Raw genomic sequence first — 18,929 nt, forward strand, 5'->3', positions numbered from 1 at the left:
AGTAATGAATTTTCATATGATGAATACCCTTGTATTGACCTTCAGGCACACATAGCATAATATGATAGTCTGGCAAGGCACACATAGCATAATATGATAGTCTGGCAAGGCACACATAGCACACAAACTACAACTCACAAGCTCTAAAGTTCACAAATCAATCACAACCAGTTCATAAAAAATAGTAGCTAATTTAGGTTTCCTGCAACACTACTGAAAGGAATACCTGTAGCATAGATTCTTTTTTTCAGTAATAGCATCAAGCTTGTTCTTCTAAAGTTCTCATATCCAGAAATCACACGAGATGTACCTCTTAGACTGCATTGCCGGCTACCCCATTAGCAGATAGAGCCCCTGTTTTTGATGCTCTGCTTGTTGCTTGAGCTCGAGCTCACATCCAAAACGATGCTTGCTGGATAGAAGTACTATTCCAAGTCATGGTTGATCTGAACGGAAAAGGGAAAAGCAAATAAATCAACTAACGGCAGCACCGATTGGGAATGGGTGGAGAGGGAGAGGAGAGTGAAAAGAACACACACCACCGGTGGGAGGGGAATCACCAGCAGTCAACGACCAGATCCTTCTTCGAACGAACCGGCGAGCGCAGATCGGAGGAAGCCCATGGCATGGTGGCGGTGGTGGCGGCCCCTGGGTGACGACTGACGAGCGAGGGCGCGAGCGATCTCTCTCGCAGGTGACCCACCTCTCCCTCCCTCCCTCCCCCTCCCTCTCTCAGCCCCGGATCTGAGAGGGATGGCGGCGTCCACCACCGCGCCTTGGCCTCTCCCCGAACTCTAGCGCAGGGTTAGTAGTGTTCGGGGCCTAAGCAGTGGGGGTGCAAGAGGATGAAGGAGACAGGTGACGGCGTGGTGGAGACGGTGGGCGGTCGGCGGCGTGCGGGCGGCTAGCTAGCGGGCGGCGGCGGAGGGACTGCGTGAGAGGATTTAGGTTTGGGGGATTTGGATTTGGTCGTGGGCTCGTGGCACCTATCGAAGGCTGAATGAAAAAATAGGAAGGAGGCTTGGCGCTAAGTTTTTGGCCCGCGCGCGCAAAGACGGGCCAGCCCAATTGGCGATGAGCGGTCGGTCGGCATTAATCCCCGACCAACAGTCTGATGGTGCAAGTACTAATATCTGGAACGATAATTGGATCCCAAGAGAGGAATTTATGAGACCTTATGGAAGTAGATTGGCAAACCCCCCGGCAAATGTTTCTGAACTAATTGATAGCACAGCGGCGTGCTGGAACATCCAGCGGATCAGAGAAGTCCTCCTGCCTATAGATATTCCTCATGTTCTTAGCATCCCTTTATGCACTATGAATCTCTCAGATTGCTGGTGCTGGAACTTTGAGAAGAATGGCGTCTTCTCTGTACGCTCTGCGTATAATATGCTGGTAGCAACAAAGCAAAGAAGAGAAGCTTGGTTAGAAGGAACAGCAAGGACTTTGAATATACGGCAAGAAAAGAGCTCTTGGAAATCAATATGGCATGTCAGCGTTCCTACAAAAATAAGGATGTTCCTCTGGAGACTCGCCAGGCACTCATTACCCACGGAAGATGTCAGAGAACACCGAAACATGGCAACTTCAAGCTCATGTGGTTTGTGCGGTGCACAAGATTCTTGGAGGCACTCGCTTCTTGACTGCTCTATGTCTAGGTGCATATGGGCACTCGCGGATGCGGAACTAGCGGATCAACTGAGGGAATCAGGCGAGTTGAGCGCCAAACAGTGGCTGTTTTCATTAATACGATCATTACCGCATGAAGTCTTTGTAAAACTGGCAGTAACACTTTGGGCAACGTGGACAGCAAGAAAAAAGGTAATTCACGAAGGCATCTTCCAGAGTCCTCATGCGACACACGCATTCATCAACCGCTACCTGGTTGATCTGGAAATAGTCAAGGAAAACAACCATGCAACGCCAGTATATGCGACAACCAGAAAAGCGGTAAGGGGCAATGTAAGGCCAAAGGCTCCGCCGGCAGGTTTCGTCAAAATCCACGTCGATGCGGGGGTATCTAAACGCCATGGGAGAGGTGCGGCAGTGGCTGTATGCCGTGATGACCGGGGAAACTATTTGGGGAGCTCAGCACTGGTGGTTGAAGGAATGCAGGATGCGGCGATTCTTGAATGTTTGGCATTCAGAGAAGCTTTAGCACTAGCTGAGGATTTATTAGTTCATAATCTGATAGTGGCGTCTGACGCAAGACAAGTGGTCAAAGATATATCCAGCAACAGTATGGGTCCTTATGGCATGGTGATCTCGGAAATCAAGTCTAAAATCTCGAGTTTTAATTGTCAGTTAGTTTTTGAAGGGCGCCGTTCGAACGGAGATGCTCATAGTTTAGCTAAATTTTCGCTTTCCTTAGCTAAGGGGCGCCACCTGTGGCTTATTAATCCCCATAATCCTCTTTGTATCCCACAAACTGTGGTTTTCGATGAATGAATAAAGTCTTTCATCCCTCAAAAAAAAACAGTCTGATGGAGATGTAAGCTTTCCCAACCGATAGTCCAACGTGAAACATTCAAGTATTGCCAATCAACGGTTGGACACAATACATCAGTATTACCGACTAACAGTTAGATAGAAGTTTTCTCGACCAACAATCTGTTGGCAAAATTGACTTTTCCCAACACACATCGGTAGGGAAATCTAGTGCGTGGTGTAGTGAACCCTCACAGCGTGCGGTGCTCACTGGGAGTGTGCCATACCGATGTGTGACCCAATTTAGATAGTGGCCTGGATGGGGCATCCAGCTTTAGATGTTAGACTTTGGTGCGATGTCTGTTTGGTATTAGGCCTAGACATTCGGCACACCTTCATCAAAGGGATAGGAGTAACAACAGCGTTACCAAGATGATGGCTTCAGGCTTATTGATGTATCAACTTGTATGGTCTTTGCGAATAATTAATAAAATGAATGGATGCATCGTCCAAATGCAGAGGCCGGGGTACATCCTCCTTTTCTAAAAAAAGTTGAGTGCTGACTTTATTAGGGCTTTGGTTTGAGAGATGCACGTACTATATTTATTTATGATGGTTAACTACCAAGGACCAATTAATGGTTATAGTTGACTTTTTAAAACATAAAGACTTGAGTAGAGAACACTTAGTCCTTACAAATTAAGATGGCCTGCTGGTGGCTACCTTGATCGAGTCTTCCTTCAGACATGTAAGAGAATTGTAATAATCTAATGGTATGCGTTATGTTTCTTTTAAAAGTGTTACCGTTAGGAATATCTTTGAATGCAATTCTAATAGTATGATTTTTGGGTATCTAACTCGTATATTTTGTTAGTTAAAGTGGTTGTCAAATTTACTGTCAAAACACAAGGGGGGCATGTATATCGGATGGGAGTATAGCTTGCTGGCAATGGCAATTAGTAGAGCTACCAAATGATAAAATTAATGTGTATTAATTAATTTAACGCCCATGGGACATGTTATATGTGTTACAATTTGCTTGTTGAGATGCCATCTAGTGATCCATTCGATACTTGTTAAAGTAAAATGCTTAGAAGTTTTGCTGGGTAGCAGAAGTAATGCTTAGCTAGATGTGCTCATGTCTAAGTTCATCGAGCATTTTTTGGAAAAGGAGGTTAAAACCCCAACCTTTGCATCAATCGATGCATACATTCATCTTTATTAGTTATTCAACAAAGGTCTAACAACAACATACATCAAGCCACCCGAATCCAGCATTCACACCTACAAACTTAATAATGTGGAGTGCTCTCACTCCGATATCTAAAACCGGTGTCGTCGTCAATCCATCAGCAAAGCGTATCGGAACCTATAGCCAGTGCAGCAAATCTAAAGCATACACCACATGCGCACGTTTTAAAAGTCATCATCATCTTCGAACCGCTGACCCATCTTCAGGAAACAGATCCGCATCATCCTTGCCAGTCCGGCCATCCGTTGTGTACGCTAGAATAGCAGCACTGTTGTATATACTATAACAGCAGCGCGGCATGATGGGTATGGATATAACCACCAGAGAAACCATTTGTATAGATCAATATAGCCTACACTTAGCTGGTTCCATTTACAGGCAGGTACAAGAAAAATGGCAGAATAAGTTATCTCATGCTATATCTTGTCACAGGTTGTAGCACTTGAATGCAGCCAATCTTTCTGCCAATCCCATTATTGCCAGAAAGGCCAGCGACGATCGGGCCATGGCCCCGTGCTCGCAAATCTCCACCACTGCTATTGCTTCCAAGTCAATAAAGTTTTTTTTTACAGGGAATAGAAAATTTGCGTTGCATAGCACTACATTTTGGAAAGGAGAGGGAGTACACATAAATAAGAACTATATATTTGGTCACCCTATGACGTCTTTCTCTTTCATCATTGCTTGATATGTATCCAAGTCTCATGAAACAGTAATTCAAAATTGAGAGTAAGATATAAAAAATGCCAAGTGTATTGTACTACTCTTTCTTAGATGTAGATACATCTCCCCTTTATTTTACAGGAACCGAAACAAGTTGCCCTATTTGTGTATGCATGAACCAATTAGTTACAATTGACTGCACAAAATAGGGAAACGAACAAAAGACGCACCTTCCTCGCTAAATATGTAGTCCTAAACAAGACAGCGGACCAGCAAAGTTTCTTTGTAAATTTAAGTCAAATTAATGTATATTGACCAAAAGATGCTAGTAGAGCCTACTGGCAATTGATGGCGATCGGGAGATGAGCTATATGTGCCAAATGAATGACGAAGACCACGGTACTATTTTTATGCCTACGAGATGTTGTCATCTAGAAACCACTAGGTATTTAGGACAAACTAGCACAGTGGATCACCCATATAAGAAAGGGCGACATCTTAGTTATCTGTTGTTTAAGACAAGGTACTAAGTATAAGAGCATGCACATTCTTAAAGCCATAGAGATATCTTAATTTCGATATCATAGTTATGTAATTACTTCCTTAATAACTATATTGCTTTTACCATGAATTTCTTTTGAAAAGTGATAGCACACTACACACTATTAAAAATACACCCTTTTGTCCCAAATACCCTAAAAGAATCCAACAGATTCTACTACCTCTTTTTGTTTCTTAAGCGCGGTCCCTCAACGGCTGATTCATTAAAAAGGTTAGCAGAGAGTTGCCCAGCTAATTAACACAAACACGAACAAAGATCGTTACCACATTCCCACAAAGATAGGCAACCGGTCGATCTGGCTACCCACAAGACCCCTCCACACACACACACACACCGTTGAAGAGAGGACTAGTAAATAGACAACTTTCTGAAAACCCGCTAGGTATCTTCCTTAAATGCCACGTCCTCACTAATTTTCTTTGTGGAAAAGGAGTGTTCAGTCTAGCCACATATCATGTTGCACCGTATAGCATAGCAGTACATATTCAAAATTAGTAACGTATTCTTTTATCTATTGTTTGTCGATTGACTCTACGGGAGATTTAGCCCTTATTTGTATGATAAAAGGCAATAGAAGAGGAATTGCATGAGAGGGACTCGGTTTCATGGTTGTTCTCCGCAAGAAATACATTTGGAAGATCAAAATGCCGTTAAGAATAAAGATTTTCATGTAGTACTTAGACAGTGGTCTGATTTTATGAAGGAAAATCTGGCAAAACACATAACGCGGTCTAGTATAGGATATTTGAATGCGTCATGTAACCTTATAATCGAATTGTTGGCTTGGCCTTTTTCACTTAAAAAAATAAGATGGTTGCTATGTTGATTTCATAAAGTTTATTCCGCACATCGACTGATGCAGGTCATGGGGTTTTAACCTCCTTTTCGAGGGGGGGGGGGGGTTCCTAGCCATGTACGTGTGATTTTTAGGGACTATTCGGTAGATTGATTGTGTTGTTTCTAGTCGATTAAACATGACATGACATAATCCATCCGATAGATTGGGAATGATTACAAAATTTGATGGCTAGCTTTTATTACCTTTATTAATGGTGTGAATATAAGCAATTTTTCATCGAGATTAATCTGGGAAAGTAGCAGATAAAACATGATGAACATGCTAGACAAGAAAATCATACAAAAAATAGTATTGATCATACTAGACATGCGATTTGCTAGGTAAATTAAACATAGCGATATCGATCGCCAGCACTAAAACCCTGAGACAATTCCTAAATGGACCGATGTGGACATATATGGTTCGGCGGATGAAGATGTCTTCGCAGCACATCGGCCTCGGCGGCAACAACATCCGACAAAGAAGACATGCCAGGGAAATAGTCCAATTGTGCAGTACCGTCAGAGGAGTTTTGCGAGCATCGTGCGAGTGCACTTCCCAAAACTGTATCCTCTCTCTCTGTTTCTCTCCTACAGCATTGCAAGAGGCACAATTCCGAAGGTCTTCTCCTCCTCTTTGCGGTGCACATCAGGAGGCGGGGTGGTGATGACCTAAGGGGCGCAAAGACCTTGATTGAAAAGGGGAAGGGTCCATTAGAACATTGAGCGAAAGCTTTCCTTGCTAGAATTTTCAATATTTTTCTCTTCATATTTGTACTCTTCGTACTCCCTCAATCTAGATATATAGGACCTAGCTAATGTGAATTTTTTGACTTACTTTGATCATGAATAAGATCAATAATATGCGAGTCTTATATCACAAAAAGTATAACATTGAATTCATAAATGAAAATAGTTCACAATGGTATGAATTTTGTATCACACATCTCATATATTAACTTACTCAAATAGGGAGAGAACGTGCATTTCAAGAATTGTTATACTACAACAAAGAAAATTGACATGCATTTCAAGAATTGGCCATGTTGTGGCAGTGAGAATTGCCAGCCTAAGAAAAGAGGAAGTTGCCCACATGTTTAGAAATGGCCATGCTAGGGCGAATTGCCATGCTATATATGCAAAGAAGTTTTCATACATACTTAAGCAATTTCCATGATGTTACGTAGAGAAGTTGCCATACATAGTTAAGTAATTGTCACGCTACATCAAATAGAGTGCCATGCTAAACATGGGATGTTCGCTTAGAGGATGTATAGGAGCGAACATTTATGTATTTCGCTCAGGAGGGTGCATGGGAGCGAATGGTGCACCCACGGGGATTGCCACATGTATCACTGCTTTGAGATTCACGTGCAGGATTGGACGCACCAGAGAACGTTTCGTTAAAAAAACTACTCAGAAGCTCAATAAATACGTATTTGACCTTATATATTTAGATGAAGGTAATACATGATAAACGATGATTTGCTAAGCCTAAGGGGTCGTCTTACCCTTCAAAATTGACAACACATATATGAAACTAGCAGTCGGAGTACAAAGAACGTCATATTATATATGAATATGCCGCACATCGATCATCGAGGTTACTGTGGACCGGATGCATATGCTACTCCCAATAAAATTGCACCATTAGTTAATCATCTTGGTCAGTGGAAGTATTTTAATCACCTAAGGCTGCTCGTGGTGGAGAGTATATTGCACTAGTATCGTGGAGAGTATATTGCACTAGTATTATGCATATGATACTCCGTTGTGTATAGTATTATATATGTTACTCCCTCCGTTCACTTTTATAAGTCATTTTAGACAACTTAAAATGAACTATTTTGTATATTGTTTGGAATGTCTTCGAGGTCTTATAAAAGTGAATAGAGTGAGTAGTATTTTAGATAATCTTATTTATTGTTCTCTTCACGGAGGGAGTATCTATCACTTTTCCATCAAGCTAGGTAGCTATCCACAGCTACTAGTCCCGTCCCGACATCCAACAACAAAAGGCCATTGCCATGCCACCCTTCCAGAGAAACTAGCCAGAGAAAGAGGGAGAGAGGGGGAAAGAATGGAGGGTGTGGCGCAGGCCCTTGTGGGCAACCTTGGGCAGCTAGTGGGGTCGGAGTTCCAGAAGCTCCGCGGCGTCGGCAGCGAGGTTGCCCAGCTGAGGGACGAGCTGGCCACCATGAACGCCATCCTCCGCATGCAGTCCGAGGCGGACGACAGCGCCGTGGACCATTTCGTCCGGGAGTGGATGAAGCAGGTCCGCGAGCTGGCCTACGACGCCGAGGACTGCGTCGACCTCTACGTCTTCCGCATCCGCTGCCTCCTCAGCGACGCCTTCCTCGCCCGCCTAAGGCGCGTGCTCACCACGCTCTCCCTCCGCCGCCGCCTCGGCAGCGACGTCCAGGCCCTCCGCGCCCGCGCCGTCATCATCAGCGAGCGCCACGCGCGGTACGGCGTCAGCCGCGAGGCGCTGCGCCGCTCCCCGCACCTGGCCCCCGTCTCCACGGGGTCGGCTGCCTCCGCGCGTGCGCTGCGCGCCGCCAACCACCCCGACCAGTTCGTCGGCATGACGGACCAGGCTAGCACCCTGGCCGAGAGGGTGAAGGGCGCCGTGGACAGCAACGACGACCTCCAAGAAGGCGGCGAGCGGAAGCTCAGGGTGTTCTCCATCGTCGGGTTCGCCGGGCTCGGGAAGACCACGCTGGCCATGGAGGTGTGCCGGCGGCTGGACACACAGTTCCAACGCCAGGCGCAGGTGTCCGTGTCCCAGGCGTTCGACGGCAGGAACGACGTCGGGGGCCTCCTCAAGCGCGTGCTGCAGCAGATCGTCAAGCCCAAGGCGGGAAATGAGAAAGGCATCAAGGAAGAAGACTCCGCGGGTGACATCGACCACATGGATTTGGACACGCTCGCAAAAACGCTCAAGGAGCTTCTCAAGGACAAGAGGTACACACATACACATGCATGTCAACATTACTCTAGTACTTTCTACTCCCTCGGTAAAGAAATATCCTTCAGTGATCTAAAATGTCTTACATTTGATGTTTACCGAGTTTTAAGTGTGCGTCAATTAATATGTGGATCTGAGAGGTAGTACAGAAATTAACTCTGATCGCCAATGCATATTTAAAGCTGCCAGTACTTCCTCCATTTGAACTATAGTGGTGTATTAGATTTTTTTGAAGTCAATAATTGAAAATTTGGCCAAATTTGTAGAAAAATTAATCAATTTCTAGACTACCAAATCCATAACATTAAATTCATTTCTTTTCATATGTATTTGGTATTGTAGGTCTGGATAATTTCTCTAAACACTTGGTCATAATTTACTATGCTTGATTTTAAAGTTTTAACTTTTAATAAGAAAACCAGTGTGCCCAGTTCTCCGTGTTGTACTCCCTCTATGAACATGTAGTGTGTATAGATTTTTGCAGAAGTCAAACAATGTAGTGTTTGACCAAGTTTAAATAACAACAATAAGAAAGTGTGTCTCATAATATATATAGGGATATTTATTTGGCACTGTAGATGCACATATTTTTTTATAAACTTGGCTAATATAAAGTTGGCAAATCTTCACTTTTAGAAAAAAAACCAATAATTTATGATAAAACAAAATTTTACGTAATAATTTATGATAATAAAACAGAGAAAGTATGTGATAATTTATGATAATATATAATTTTAGGAGTGCGGTGTCAATTAATCTTTCATGATAATATAAGATTTTAGGAGTGTAATAATTTATGATAACATATAATTTGAATCATCAACTCATCAATCCTATGTCGTGTTTGACCCAACTTTAATTGCTATCGAGATTTTCTAAAAATGTATACATAGAGCCAGGATGAATCTAGGTCCAAGAAATGCCTGGGTTTTCATTTCCCTTTACATGTGACAAATACATGAGTTGAAGCCTATGTTGAAGTACTCACTCCGTTCCGACTTTGTTAGAGAATGTATAATAAGGGTTTCTCAAAAAAAAAGTATAACAAGGGATTATGGCCTACTTAGGTGATAGTTTTGTCTATATGAATGAGGAAGACAATTAGGAACAAAATGAACGGAAAATGTGATCAAATTTTGACCCAAACTATGTTGGGGACTAATAAACAAGGACAAAGGTAGTAGATCCCACCCAATCAATGTGTTCTCCCTTTCTTCCCATGTGCCATATCTTTGGAGAGCTCGGCGTTTCAAGCGCCAAGTAGTCGCTATAATACCTGCAGCGCACACTAGGCCAGATCCATTAGGGCAGTAGCTTGTCACTTGCCTGCTCGTTGGCTCACAAGCCAGAAAGAACACCAGAGCTACTAGTTCTGGAAAAACAATCAACCCTGGTTTTCTAGAAACAAATCAAGAATTTGAAAATTGTTCATAAATTTAAAATAATGTTCATAAATTTAACAAAATCATGAATTCAAAGAATGTTCACATATTAAGAAACAATCACGAATTAAAAAAATCACTATTTGAAAAAAAAAGGTTCAAATTTCCATGAATTTCAAAAAAGGTTCATGAATTTGGGAAAAAGTTCACAAATTTGAGAAAAGTTCATAAATTTTCAAAAAGTTAGTATATTTGGAAAAAATCATGAAATTAAAAATGGAAAACGAATAAGAAAAGAAAGTAAACCAAACAAAAAACCGGTAAAAACAAAGAAAAGAAAAACCGGTTGATAGCTTCATAAAAACAGATTAAAGCTTCTAGAAGCTTCAGAAAACTGGTTTGGAGCTTCATGTAAGGAGATATTACATGGGCCGAGCCACTAAAGAAAGTGAAATACGAGGTGTGCAGAGCACACTATGTCTGGCTTCTAGCGAGACCTAGCGGCCCCCTATTTGTCACCTTGAGCAAGTCTAACTTCCAGACTCACTGAAGGGGAGGTGGGCCGGCCCACGTGCCCGAAAAACCATACCCTGCTTTCTAGGTTTTTATGTTTTATGTTTATGTTTGTTGCTTTATCTTTTTCTACACTTTAAAAGATTCTAATATATATTGAAAAACACTCTATAAAAATATTTTTAAAATGTTGAACAAGTATTTGGAAAAAGTTGAATTAGTATTTGAAAAATGTTGAACAAGTATTTAAAAAATGTTGAACAAGTATTTGAAAATATTGAATGAGTATTTGAAAAATGTTAAAAAGTATTTGAAAACACTGAATGAGTGTTTGACAAATGTTAAACAAGTATTTTAAAATGTTGAATATGTATTAAAAAAAGTTAAATAAGCACTAAATATGTTGAACAAGTATTTAAAAATGTTGAACAAGTATTTGAAATTTGTGAATAAGTATGGAAAATGTCGAACAAGTATTTGACAAATGTTGAATAAGTATTAACAATTGTTGAGCGAGTATTTAAAAATGTTGACCAAGTATTTGACAAATGTAGAATAAGTATTAACAATTGTTGAACGAGTATTTAAAAATGCTAGACAAGTATTAAAAAATGCTGAATGAGTATTTAAAAAATGTTGAACATGTATTTGAAAAACATATTGAACAAGTGTTTGAAAAAATGTTGAAAAAGTATTTGAAAAAAATGTCGATTGTGTATATAAAAGACGTTGAACAAGTATTTAAAAATGTTGTACTAGCATTTAAAAAGTGTTGAACAAGTATTTGAAAAAATGTTGATCATGTACATGCAAATATTGAATAAGTATTTTAAAAATGTTGAACAAGTATTTGAAAAAATATTGATCATGTACATAAAAATGTTGAACAAGTATTTGAAAAAATCTTGATCATGTATATTAGAATCTAGAATGAAAATAAAAAACAAAATGCAAAAAAGAATGAGAATAAAGGAAAGTAAAAAAGAAACAAAATGAAAGAAAGAAATCAGAGAATAATGAAAAGCCAAAAGAAAAAAAAGAAAGAAAATTAAAAATCTGTGAAAACCGCATTGTACGTTTGAACCATCGATGCAGGGATCGATCCCTGACAGCCCCCTTTTTATTCCTCTTTTGTTGATATATGCAATATATAGTGGGCCGGCCCAATTACAGTTAATGCTTTAGCAAGAGCAAAAGTTGTCGTCTTGCTTAAAGGGCGCTGATAGGCCCCGGCGCGTCGGCCGAACAGTTAGGATGATTAAGCGTTTGATTCAGCAAATTTGATCCGTTTGATCTGGGTCTCGTAAGAGAAAAGAAAAGTGCATCGTCGCTCCTCTTTTGATCTCGGTTCCCCCTTCCACGTGGAAACGCAGCGCTGCTGTCGTGGCCTGCAGCAGGCGCTCGTGTCTCGCGGTCACCGTCCCTCACCACCTTCATTTCCTGTGTTTCTCGGGCGGCTCCGTGCATGCAATAGCGTGTCCCCGTAGTTGCAGCTCCCCGTTATGACGGTCGCAACTCTGGTGGCGGCGGGCGCAGCTTCGGCGTGCGTCGGTTGCAGGTCGCAGCACCTCCTCCGACAAGATCGTAGAAGAAACTGTACTCTCCCTCAGGTTGCCGGTAGCAGAAAAAAATCAGCCGATTGTAGCAAAAAAAGATCGGTTCCAGAAAAATAAAGCTTGCCGGTGCCGCATGTGGTCGTCATTGTAGCAACATTTCCATGGCCTTCCCCAGATGTATCAATTGTAAACACCATAGTAGCGAAAAACTACAACGGTTGCAGCAAAAATACATCGTCACGGGTGTCGGCGTGTCATGAAAAATGAATGTAACAATTGACAACGCGGATAGTAGCAAAACTCAAAACGGTCATAGCCAAAAAGTGGTAGACTGTTTCCACCAAACAAAGACATGTAGCAATTTCTTTGATTGGTTCGAGCACTAATGGGTACACTGGTTACACCAAAGAAATATTGATGGTAGCAAATTTTGCGATAGTTCCAGCAAAAATTGAAGATGGTGGTAGCAGATTGGTACATTGGTTCCAGCAAAAGACACAACATGGTAGCAAAAAAATGACCGGTTCCAGCAAAAAGTGAAGATGATGGTAGCAAAAATCGGGGTTGCTTGCTGCAAAAAACTCGCCGGATCTCCAACACTTTTCGCCCTGAACGTCGGTCGCCGCAGTTCTCTGACACTTATCGCCACCGACTCCAGCACCGGTGGCTACTGGTTACATCACTTCCCGCCATCGTCTTGAGTATTGTAGCTGCCATCCCGGCACCACGTAGCATTTGTCCCAGCACCAGGCGGCGCCGGTCCCAGCTCCGACACCGGCGCTCGGTTGCTCCTGGGAGGCAGGGATAAAGGAATGGAGGTGAGAGAGGGGAATTTGCAGCAGCGTGCGGTGCCAACGGCGCCCAGATCGATCTATCACGAGGGAAGTTGGGGTGTGAGGAGAGAATAAGAGCGGTAAGTGTGGAAGGAACGAAGCGAATTCTTCAGATCGTAACAGATAGGATGACGTGTGTGGTCCACTGGACATATGTCTAGTGCAGGGTGCTGGGAGACGCACAATCTAAATCAAATCCAACATGGTACGCGATCGGCCGTACCCAAACATTTCTCTTGCTTAAAACGAGAAATACCTCTCGCGAACCTAGAATAGCCTTGCCTATAAGTAGCCTCCCAGAATGGGCCGGGCCAGCAAGGTCACAGGGTTTAGCGCTTCTTTCTTCTTCCGTTTTATTTTCATTTTTTTTACTTTTACTTAGATTTCAAAATATTCTAAGTGATATATATTATAAAGTCACTTTACGTAGAGAATTAAAAAAGATAATAATGTATTTAAAAATGATAAACGTGTATAAAATCATGTTCTTGATGTATACAAAAAATGTATCATGTGTATGAAAAAAAACTACAGATCAAAATACATATCTTAAAACATGTTAACCATTATTTCAAAAAATTAAATGTATATATAAAATGTTCTTGATGTATACAAAAATAAAGAATATGTATGGAAAAAGTAGACATAAAGAAGTGCAAGTTTTGAAAAATGTTAACCACATATTTGGAAAATGTTAAACGTGTCATGATGTATAGCGAAAAGGTACAGTGCTTCCAAGAAAAGTAGACATAAAAATATAAGTTTAAAAAATATTAATAATGTATTTGGGAAATATTAACATGCATAAAAAGGTTCCTAATGTACAAAAAATATACTCCCTCCATCTGAAAATAAGTGACTTAACTTTGTACTAACTTTAATACAAAGTTAGTACAAAGTTGAGTCATTTATTTTGAGACGAATGGGAGTACAAATGATGGACATAAAAAGTATTCCCTCCGTCCCAAAATATAAGAGCGTTTTTGATACTAGTGTAGTGTTAAAACCGTTCTTATATTATGGGACAGAGAGGTATGTTTGAAAAAAAAAATGCTAATCACTAGCCGTGGAGACGCATAGAAGTGTTCAACAAAGCGTATGAGCTAAGCGTAAGTTTACTCCGTCATATTGGCTAAGGTCCATCAAAATTTAATGGAGTAAAAATACTTCACTGAAGATTTACTTCACCAGAATATGCAAGTTCCTGCATTTTCTTTTACGGGATGAATTGTGAAATCTATTTGGGATGAAAAAAATGTTCTCGTCCCGTTAATCAACAATTATTTTGTCAGATGACCGGTTTTACGGGATCCAGTATAGATGCTTTTAGAACATCTCTAACAGAGCCCGTATAATGCCGACCGCAAAACTTGTTTACAGTTCGCTGCAGATCCAATTTGCGGGCGAATTCGTGCGCTGCAGATTAGACCCCGTATATGAAACTGTAAAATTTTAAAAAAAGCATTCGCGGGAGAAACTTACAACGACATTGATCATACATAGTTCATCATTATACTACATTGTACTACTTAGGGGGAATTTGCAGGCGGCGGTGGACCTGAGCCTATGCTACCAAAATCCACGAGCTCGCGACGGCGATGACGCGGCGGAGGAGCCGGAGGAGCTCAGTCCTCGTCGGAGTCGAGGTCGATGAAGACCTTGGCCTGCTCGGCCTTCATAACGCGCAGGTCCGCCTCCTTGGATGCGTGCGCCTGCGACGCCCTGCTCGAGGAAGATCCGCTCGTAGTCAAGCTCGCGGCGGCGGAGCACGTCGGCCTCCTCCTCCTCCCTCGTCGAGCACTCCATGATGACGCGCTCTAGGTGCTCCTCCTGCCCCCAGAGGAGGTAGTCCTCGGGGCCGATTACTCCTCGACGCGGCAGCGCGTCGGCCTCGAGCTTGACGGCGAGCGACCCGAGCTCCTCCAGCTCTCTCTTGACCGCAGTGAGCCACGAGCTCGAGGCGCCCGCGGACGAGCTCCCTGTGGCAGAGGAGCCGGAGGAGGCGTGGCGGCGGACCATGAGCTTGCGGTGTTCGAACGCAGGCAGTGGCCGGCTCCCGTGGTTGAGCCACCTCCGCGCCCCCCGTTTTCGTACGGCGGCGGCGACGCTCCTCGTCATCCCCCGCTTTCGTAGCCATCCATGGATAGTTAGGCCTTTTTTAAGCTCACCGGCGGCGAGAAATTGGGGCGGAGGAGAAGGGGAATCACGACGGAGCAGCGGCAGAGACGGATAGGGTTTGACCCATATCCGGGAGGTGAAACCGCACATATAGCGGTGGCGAGGCACTTTTTCTAGGCCACGGTAATTTTTTTATGAGTCAGGCCGCAGATGTCTATAGTGTGCTAGAGATGCTCTTAGACACACGAAAACCAGAGATTGGGATCAAGATTCCCCTTAATACCTCTCTGTGATTATTCCCCGACCAAAAGCACTTTCCTCTTCATCCAGTGCCGGCGGCTGGAGCAGCGCGGCGGCACAGCTCCCAACCCAACCTGATTGCTGCCGCCGCGAGCCCCCTGTTCCTCTGCCAGGTACGTATGTTTCTGGATCGATTTTGATCTGGTGGCTAGAACTCGAACCGCAAGTTAGGGATGGATTTGCTTCGTTCCGTTTTGATCTGCGCTATCTAGCGGGTGGTGGGGGAGTGGAGTAGTGAATCTCTGCTCTGCAAGAGTTGATAATCTGGACAGACCAAATTAATCGATTGAATCTAAAGCGGTTGGGGATGGGGAAAACATTGTCTCTGTGTGTGTGCTCTGCAACGCCAGCCATGCTTGATCCATTTCGGTCCCAACTACCACTGTAAGATTTAATTAGATTGAAATGCTATGTATGAAACTTCCGAGCTGGGAAGAGTGGTTTTAGTTGCACTTTATTCGTACTAGTATCAATGTAGAACTTGTCTTTATCACGAAATTGCAAAACAGTGTATTGCACAAGTATTTTCACCTTGTTAATCTAAATTTGCTTGTGGAAATACTAGTCAACAAAGTTCAAAGTAAGTATAACTACTGTGTATTCTCTAAAATGCCAGACTTTTTTAGGTTGTTTCCTTTCTTTTTTGCTTGTGCAACTTCTGTAACATTGGCATACTTATGTCGAAATCAGGTACCTCATTGTGATTGATGATGTATGGACAATAGCAGCATGGGATGCTATCCGATCCGTGCTGCCAGACAACAACCTCGACAGCAGAATCATGGTGACCACTCGCATAGAGGCCGTGGCCGTAGCATGCAGTGATGCTAGTGAAATTTGTGGAGACAACATCTATCACATCGAGCCCCTCAATTCAGAAGACTCCAAGAAGCTGTTCCTCAGCAGAGCATTTGGCTCCAAGGATGCCACTTGTCCCACAGAGCTGGAAGATGAAATGAACAAAATTCTCAAGAAATGTGGTGGGCTGCCATTGGCCATTGTCAGCATTGGCAGCCTCTTGGCCAGCTATAAATCAGCGGAGCACAAGGATATGTGGGACAGAGTTTGCAAATCAATTAGTTATCATATGGATACCAATCCCACCCTTGACGGGATGAGGCAGATACTCACACTCAGCTACGACCACCTGCCCTATCACCTCAAGGGCTGCATGATGTATCTTAGTATTTTCCCGGAGGATTTTCTCATCAACAAGGATCGGCTAGTATACAGATGGATCGCCGAAGGATTGGTTGAGGAGAAGCGGGGGATGACCCTGTTGGAGGTTGCAGAAGCCTATTATGAAGAGCTGGTGAGCAGGGGCATGATTAATCCCGCTGGCGAAATAATCAGCCATGTCTATGGAGCTGTGGAGACATGCCGGGTGCATGACTTGATGCTGGAGGTCATGGTGTCCAAATCCTTGGAGGCCAACTTTGTCAGCCTGATAGGTGGGCAGTATGATGGGATGTCCTATGACACAATACGCCGCCTCTCCGTCCATGCTGGTGGGCAGAGGCCCAAGGAATCTCCATCCAACAAGGACTCTCCATCCAAGAAAACCAAGGAATCTACATCCAAGAAAATGGTTAAGAAGAATGACTTAAAAGACATTAATGTGCAGCATGTCCGATCACTGAGTATGTTTCAGCTCGAAGGGAACAAGCTGCTTGATCGTCTGGGTGAGTTCACTCTGCTGAGAGTACTAGACCTGGAAGACTGCAAGGGTGTAGAAAACAAGCATGTGAGCCACATCTGTCGGATGTACCTTCTAAGGTATTTGTCCCTGAGAGGTACAGATATCAGTGTGCTGCCTACAAAAGTCTGTGATCTGGAGCATTTGCAGACACTTGATGTACGTGCCACCGGCCTTGCTAGACTTCCAGAAACCCTGATAAAACTAGAGAAACTTGAGCGCTTGTTCTTCTCCCAGAAGGATGTTTGGTCTACCATGTGGAAGCCACCTCAGGGTCTTTGGAAAATGAAGGCGCTGCGGGAGGTGGGCTGGGTGTTGCTAGAAGATGATGCTGTTGAGGTTGCCCAAGAGGTAGGTGAACTCGAAAATTTGCAAAGGTTAAGTATCTACGTTGATTGTGAGAAGCCCAATGGTCCCAAGGTTCTTGAAGAGCTTGCCATGTCCCTGAGCAGGACGCACTCTCTCCGGTCGCTCGACATGGGCACCATGAGTTATGAGGCCAATGCGTTGAACTTTCTCATTGAGCTCCCCTCGCCGCCACGCCTCCTCCGATTCCTCAGGATCGCTGGTGGCATTGACAAATTGCCCAACTGGGTCGAATCGCTCACATATCTTGTTGAGTTTCACATGTCATGGGCACACTTTATCGATGACCAACTGTTTGGGGTTCTGTGTAAGCTGCCCAACCTGAAGAGCATCTGGATGCAGCGGAACTGCTACACTGGCCGAGAGTTGGTTGCACGTGCTGCGCACAACTTTCCGGCGCTCAAGAATCTCAGAGGGACCTGTGATCAGGAAATGCCCAGAGTCTACAAATTCGAGGAAGGATCCATGACAAAGCTCGAGAAACTTTCACTGAATTTCGACAACTGGAGTGAGAAGAGCATTGTGGGCATTGAGCACTTGACGAACCTTAAAGAGGTGCAGCTCGCAGGTAAGAGAGGGAACCCTGCGCTGGACCAGACTCTGGAGCTGCTAAAGGCGGAGAGCGGGAGGCACCCCAATCATTTCACAGTTGGAGTGAAGTACGACTGACCTCGTCGCTCTGCTTGCTTGCTTGCTGTAAGTTTGTTGTTTGTTACCCTTACTGTTTGTGTTGTCCACTGGTTCTTGTGTGGTTGGTTCTTGTGTTGTAAAAGATGGAGCTTCCAGCAGTTTAAGCATTGTGGTTTGTAATAAATAAATTTGGAGCATTTGGACTGTGGTCTAGGAAAAACAAAAACAAACTATCAGTTATGGCGCTGCTAGAAGGAGGGTGCGAGAGGGCCAGTCGGGGGCCTTTTTGCCCACGGCCGGGCAAGAGGGAAGGGATTTCCTTCTTAATTCTTGCTTGATTAGATTGATACATCTCTCTCTTTATATAAAGAGGTTTACTTGACTTCCAAGCAAGGCTTATTTACATGGCTAGCTACCTTTTGACATATTTAATTATTGATCCCTGTTCATTGGCCACACATTTTACAGGTCACTCCTGAATACATGTTTTTTCTGTTGCTCCTTGTCAACAACAGACCTTTGACAAAGGATAATTCAACACGTGTAGGCCCCTGTAGACCTGTCTTTTGTTTTCTTTGATGTGCCTGAGAGCGTTCACCATTTTTCGGTTTCAAGTTTTCGGTTGGTCACTCAAGTTTTCGGCTTCTAAAGTAGTTCTCTGACTTAATTATGGCCGACAGTCTGGAAAGAGTTTCTTATTACTGGTTGCATAAACGAGCCCTGAAGCAGTCACACCCTGACGGCTGATGTTGAGCTGTTGCAGTACATATGGCAGGGTTGGACGCTGTCATTGCCAAAATTAGTGTGGCACCATCTGCCGAGGGAT

At 43.4% G+C, this 18,929-nt stretch overlaps 1 protein-coding gene and 1 long non-coding RNA gene across 3 annotated transcripts in view; one reads left to right on the forward strand and one right to left on the reverse strand.

Moving 5' to 3' along the window:
• The window catches only part of LOC119327586, a 2,878-nt gene extending 2,182 nt beyond the window's left edge, over positions 1-696 (reverse strand). The window contains exons 1-2 of the long non-coding RNA XR_005158582.1: positions 540-696; positions 311-446 (exon numbers count right to left, since the gene is read on the reverse strand). This is a non-coding gene — a long non-coding RNA (uncharacterized LOC119327586). The remainder of the gene's footprint in view (positions 1-310; positions 447-539) is intronic.
• Positions 697-8,255: 7,559 nt separating this feature from the next.
• Positions 8,256-18,343, forward strand: LOC119330824 (disease resistance protein Pik-2-like). 2 transcript variants are annotated; one of them, XM_037603952.1, is made up of 2 exons: positions 8,256-8,705; positions 16,102-18,343. In XM_037603952.1, exons 1-2 carry the CDS (start codon positions 8,326-8,328, stop codon positions 18,140-18,142), a joined length of 2,421 nt encoding a protein of 806 aa, XP_037459849.1. In that variant the 5' UTR covers positions 8,256-8,325; the 3' UTR covers positions 18,143-18,343. The 2 variants fall into 2 exon arrangements, with proteins under 2 accessions (XP_037459849.1, XP_037459850.1); XM_037603953.1 differs by lacking the exon at positions 8,256-8,705 and adding an exon at positions 15,390-15,524.
• The last annotated feature ends 586 nt before the right edge of the window (positions 18,344-18,929 follow it).

This window comes from Triticum dicoccoides, chromosome 7A (assembly GCF_002162155.2).
Source record: "Triticum dicoccoides isolate Atlit2015 ecotype Zavitan chromosome 7A, WEW_v2.0, whole genome shotgun sequence".
Classification (NCBI taxonomy): domain Eukaryota; kingdom Viridiplantae; phylum Streptophyta; class Magnoliopsida; order Poales; family Poaceae; genus Triticum; species Triticum dicoccoides.